The following is a 6,000-nucleotide window of genomic DNA, read 5'->3' as shown; positions in this document are numbered from 1 at the left end:
ATACCACTGTAAGTTGATGAATATCTTTCTTTCCCCTGGCCCTCAACTCATCCCAGTCTTAGGAAGCTGGCTGCTGCTAGTAAGTGTCCACAAAACTCAAGACAAAGACAGGATTGGCCTGTCTGTTGACAGTCACAGAGGGAATTATTGAAATAGACTCTAGGAGGACACCCTGGTGAACGATGGTCCATCTTGGTAAGAGCTGGGCCCTAATGTCCAACCAGAAACTCAGATCCAATCAATTACCTAAATAATGTTGCCCTTGCCATTTTTTCCATGCTGTAATTGCTGAAAATTTTGAAACACAGAGGTGTTTCAGAAGAGGTGACTTCTTAACATGTAGTATTTCCTTCTAGATATTTTTCTATGCACACTTGTACAAAAGAGGGAAACTTTGTCTTTCCCACTTAACATATTGTGACTGTTTCCCTGTATATTTCATTTTAACTTGATAAACACTCTGCTGTTTCCCCACAGATTTTGTTCCAACTTCATCACTTTGGGAAAGCCACATGTACTTTTGGATACAGCTCAGATTTACCAGGGACTTGGAGGGGCAATAAACGTGGGGAAAGGCTTGGTCGTGGTTGAGTAAGACAATAAACCCCATTCTCTCATTTAAGAGTGGGCTTTGGGGTCCTCGATTGTGGTCACTTTTCTGATACCTCTCGGTGGCCTGTGGTTTGGCCCCTTCTGTGGAAAGGCTCACGTGGGGACGTGACCCAGTGAAGGAGGCGGGGCCTTGGCTCAGCCCCTGTGGCATACTTGGTCTCCTTATCTGGACACTGGGGATAACACACCCAGCCTGTCCACCTGACAGCTCCCCTACACCTCAGATGAGGAAAAGAATGTGAATGGGCTAGGCGAGGTTTTCACCCCTATGTGATGCACCCCGGCAAAGGTCCTTCATGCTTGAATTGACAGCCCTGGCTGAAACCCCACTGCTGGTGAATTATGAGCACAAGGGGAGCCCAGAGGAGAAGAGGACACAGTGATGCTGGATTCCTTGGTATGGCGACAGGGGAGCAGAAGTCCTCATCCAGAGGACATGTTGTCTGCTGGTCTACAGGACAGTATGTATCCAGGGCACTCTTCTAGCAGCTTCTTCCCAAAGGAACCATTATCAGCAACCTAGACCTTCGGGAATTTTTCCATCCTGCCTTGTGGGGTTCCTTGTTCTGCCCCAACATTTGCGTTGTAGGAGATACAGCTATGGCTAAAAGCAGTGGTCTTTGTGTCAGACATAACTGGGTCAGATAAGCTAAGCCATAACTTACAAATCGTGGCATTGTAGACAAACCACCCAACCTCTCTGAGCCTCGGTTTCTTCATCTGTCATATGGGGTGATGCTTGGAAGGTTGTTGTGAGTGCAGCAAGATGATGCCTTCATGTTCCAATCAAAGTGTGTCCAGCAAGCCCCCATCTTCTGCTGTCCACCCCCACCCCCAAGTGCATTTTCTGTTCTCTGTGACTCTTATCCACAACTTGGGTCTTGATTTTCTAAAGCTAAGTCCAGGCATAAGACTCGGGATCTGGAGTGTGAGTTTCTCTAGCTCTGTTGACCATAACAGCTTTGTCTGGACTGAGAGGGTGAGGCAGAGGGCAACCTAGGAAGGGCCTTGCCTGACCGTGGCCCACCTTCCAGGTCAGATCGGGGAGGGGCAGGTGGTGAGCAGGAAGTAGAGGAACCTGTGTTTTGCCTCCAGCAAGGAGCCCAGGAAAGCAGCCCGGCCTCTGGGAGCTGTCCCACAGAGGCCACTGGAACGTCCTACTGGGCAGGAAAGTCTCCAAAAAGTAAAAAGAATCTGACAGCCCTTTCTCTGCCCTTCTCCTACACTCCCTCCATAGCACATGGGTCTGGAAGGGGCTGAACCTGAGCTAATTTTGAGGGGCCACCCAGCCACAGTGGCCTGGGACGACTGACCCAGCTGGGGTGATGAGCAATTTGGCAGGTACCAGGGAAGCTGGGGGACCGCCTGGGGACCGCTGGTGTCCCTCTCATCTTTAGCACCAGTCAGACCTCCAGAACCTTGACCCAAACCCATGGCATCTTGTATACTGAGATGTATTTCCTTGTGGAATATTCGAAGTGTGTGTAAAGGCATCCTGAGGTTTCCTGAGTTTGAATCGGTGAGAAATCATGCTGTGGCTGTCATAAATCCACATCCTCCAAGGGGAATGGGCCACTGAAATGAAAATGATTCTCCCCTTAGAGGAACAGACCAAGTCATGTTTCTGGACCCCCAACTCTGAGGCATGAGATGTGAACACACGGGTGGGAGCATAGGTGCCTGGCCGTGTCCTGTCACATCCTGGATGCTCAGTGCGTGTGGCTGTGTATGTGTTGTCTTTGACATTTGACCTATTCCAGAAAAGGGACGTTCTTCCCTAGACCAGGAGGAAGGGCTCTCTTCTGTTGTGTATCTCTGCCCAGGGCTTGCCCACATGCCTCTGTGTTTGTTTGTTGGCTCATTTGTACCCTGGCCCTTTGTATCCCCAGCCCCACCCCACAGTATCCAGCAGCCAGACACCTGCTATCCCCAAATGCTGCCACAAGCTCAGCACCAAACCTTGATTTCTCCAAATCCCTTTTACATCAACTCCTTCATCTCCTCTCTCCCCCTCTTCCCTTCTCTTTCACTCCATCCTCTTCCTTCCTGCTGTCTTGCCTTCCCTCCTTTGTTGCCTTTTCTTCTCCTCTTCCCCTTCTTCCTCCTCCCTTGTTCCTCACTCTTTATGTCTCCCAACTCTGCGTCTCCTCGTCCTCGTTCCCTGCCTCTGTCTCTGACCCACTGCATCTCTCTCCTGTCTGGCTCCCTCCTGGGTAGTTCCAGAAACATACCCATATATGGCCTCCATGTCAAGGATCACAAATGATGACATCACGTGAGGGCCAAAGCTCCGGGATCCTCTCTGAAGTGAGAGTCTGTATTCGATGCACCCGGAGGAACGGAAGGCAGGATTGCAGCTTCCTCAGTGCAACCTCCAAACAGGAAATCTGAGATGCATAACATCTTATAGTTTGGCTTGTCAACGTTGGTCATGCGGTGGCCCCAAAATAAACTCCCTGCTTCAAAGGAGAGCGTTTCAGAACTGCCTGGCAGAGCAGCCAGAAGCTTGGGGCCAGGGCAGAAGGAAAACTCGGGGAGCATGTTCTGAATTAAGACACTTTCAAGAAAATCCTTTGTATTACCCCTGAATTGTACCCTTGTTTCAGAGCCTAACAGGTAATGCATGCTTTCAACTTTCTTATACAGATCTTGCAAAAGATTGTTTGGCTGGCGGGGATTTTCGGCTGCAGTACTTACTGGAAACCTCTTGTAGTCAAACTGTGATGTTGCTTTTCCCTCTCTCTCGTATTTTCTTGAGTTATACAGCATGCTGGTGACTTTCATTTTGGATGCAATGAACAGAGACTCAGCAATTTGCATGTACTTACCCATTCTGCTGGAGGACTCTTGCTCAGAATATCACTCTGCTGTGCACTTCTAAAAATGGAAATGCAAAAGGATTTATCAATGATGCTATTGTTGAGTCTGTAGGTCTTGGGCAATATCTGTGTCAGACAAGTGACTTTCAGAAATGCTTTCAGGTCAGACGCACAGATAGAGGTTTTCATGAGAGGGAGTTAATTTAATGTAACTGTTGCAGAGTGCCTAGCCATGCACGGTATTGTGGGAGACCATAGCAACCAAGGTGCCATGGGCTCTGCTTTCAACTGTTTGGGGATTAGGAGAGGAAATGGAGGAATGTTATTTATGTGAGATCCAACAAAGCTGTGGAATGCAGGGACGCAAGAATACCATGCGTGTGTGTGCACGCGCGTATGCATGACACGTTTAAGGAGGCCAGGGCCTTTGAAAGGATAGGTGGGATGCCTCAGGGTGGAACCAGAGACCTCCAGGTGGAGGAGCAGCTTGGGCAAAGGCAGGGAAGTCAAGAGACCTGGGGTGATGGTGGAAAGTGAAATGTGGCTCTGGCAAAGGGTCTTGCACATGAAAAATGGGGGTGAGGCTGGAAGGGGAGCCCAGAGGGAGAGGCAGATCCTTCCAGGCCAAGCAAGAAGTTGGAACACTTTCTGAGAGTTTTTGAGCAGAGGACAGCACACACATAGCCACACGCATTGAGCATCCGGGATATGACGGGACACGGCCAGGCACCTACACTCTCACCCATGTGTTCACATCTCAGGCCCCAGAGTTGGAGGACCAGAAACATGACTTGGTTTCTGGTGCCTCTAGGTGGAGAATCATTTTCATTTCAGTGGCCCACTCCCCTTGGAGGATGTGAGATTTGGCTTCGGCGGCTCTTCAGGAAGCCAGGGGTATGGACTGGAATGAGGAGGCAAGAAGGCTGGTGACTCCTAAGGGCAGCAGGTAAATGAGGAAGGCCTGAAGTATGGCAGAAGCTGAGCCCCTGCACAGGACACGAATGCTTTTCTGAAGATAAGCTTGTTTCGTGAGGCGAGGGCTTGAGGGGGTTCAGAGGGACGCAGGCAGAGCCAGCTGGGGCCAGCACCCCCGCCACAGCCCTGACCTCTGCCTGGGCAGAAGCACCATGAGGCAGCCAGTGGCAGATGTTCGAGGCACTTCCAAAACGGTTGGACAGCTTCCGACAGCTGGTGGTAGGCCCATGTGCTGCACAGCGTCCCCAAGAAGCTGGCAGCGGCTCCACTGGGCGCCATGCTGGTTTGCATCATCTGTTCTTGTACAAACAGGCCGGGTCATGAGTGCCTTGTGGTGGTGGGGGTGGGGGACGCTGTATAATCCACCCACGGTGACCTCACAGTGAACAACAACACAGGCCATACCAGCAAGCCTTCGTTGAGCACTGGCCCAAGCTTGTGTGCAGATTTCTCTCATTGACTTCGGTCAAGGCCACCATGAGTTATAGGTGATCGTTATTCCCATTTCCAGGTCTGGAAACAGGTTATGAGAGCTTAAAGGTCTTGCTTAAGGCCGGATGGCTGCAAGTGTTGGAGTCAGGAATCTGACCTCTTGGTCTGCAAGGTCCACGTTCAAAGCCACAGCGTCCTGTGGCCTCTCGAGGTGCTGTGGCAGTGGTAAACAGGACCATCGTGCACCCAGGGGAAATGTCTCTGACACAGTCAAGGAATCATAAGGTGCCCGTATATTGTGGACAGGCTAGATCCAAAGAGTCTTCCCGAAGGAGGCACAAAAATATCTCTGGGCCTGCCCAGTGTCCTTCTTCCATTTCTGAGCTGCAGAGGGTCAGGCTGCCCACAGGAGGTGGCTGTCACAGGAGTGGCTTGTGTCTGTGGTTCTCTTTCCTTAGCACCATTGTTCGGAATAATTAACGCCCAGGAATACAAATGAAGTTATTAAGAGCTTTGTGGTTGAGAGGAATGTTTTTGGAGAGGTGGTGCTGAAATAAAAGTAAATTGAAATTCCTAAACTACCTGTTTTTTAAAAGAATGGGACATAGAGGAGTAAAAAAGGAGAGAGGAAAGCAGAGAAAAGAGAAGAGAAAGATTTAAATAAAGCGGGGTCAGGGGAACTCAGAGGAGAGAGGATAAAAAAAGGAAAAAGAACCTCACCGATTTGGGTGAGATCTAGCTTAAAAGATTTCCAGCCAGCCCTGCAGGTGAGGAGGGGGCTATGGAGGATTCCCCCTGCCCTGCCCGAGCCTTCCCACTCTGCTGCCTGGGGTTAGAGCCTCCAGAATCCCCTATGTGTTCTGCCACTAAGGAACCAAGGTGAGGGTCTGCAGTCTTTGGGTGCCCAAAGGACAGAACAGGGCTAGGCGGGCTGCACTAGGACAGGGGTGCTGGGGAGGCTCAGAGGTGGACTGACGAGCCCCGTCCACCCCGTCACCCCCACCTCCGGTCACTGGCACAGATGGCAGAGCCTGGCATTGGTAGAGCCTGGGCAGAATATGGGTCAGGGGCCTGGAATCCTGTGTCCTGAGCTGTGAGTGTCTGAGCCACACAGATGCGGGGAGGGGCCAGCCTCTGGCAGGGCCAGGAGGCAGCAGAAGGG

The 6,000-nt window shown here is 50.9% G+C and overlaps 1 protein-coding gene across 3 annotated transcripts in view; it reads left to right on the top strand.

Moving 5' to 3' along the window:
* The first annotated feature begins 990 nt into the window (after nucleotides 1–990).
* Nucleotides 991–6,000, top strand: part of ASB2 (ankyrin repeat and SOCS box containing 2) — a 44,678-nt gene continuing 39,668 nt past the window's right edge. Inside the window, exon 1 of one of the 3 annotated variants that reach the window (XM_054447463.2) lies at nucleotides 991–1,009. In XM_054447463.2, the coding sequence (XP_054303438.2) occupies nucleotides 995–1,009 (15 nt within the window). In that variant the 5' untranslated portion in view covers nucleotides 991–994. Of the gene's footprint in view, nucleotides 1,010–1,054; nucleotides 1,074–2,923; nucleotides 3,229–6,000 lie in introns of those variants that run through there. The other 2 variants (XM_054447465.2, XM_063652032.1) reach the window with 2 other exon arrangements.

Source organism: Pongo pygmaeus, chromosome 15 (genome assembly GCF_028885625.2).
Source record: "Pongo pygmaeus isolate AG05252 chromosome 15, NHGRI_mPonPyg2-v2.0_pri, whole genome shotgun sequence".
In the NCBI taxonomy this organism is placed as follows: Eukaryota; Metazoa; Chordata; class Mammalia; order Primates; family Hominidae; genus Pongo; species Pongo pygmaeus.
Note: the sequence above shows the minus strand (reverse complement) of the source record. Positions and strands in the feature narration are given on the sequence as shown.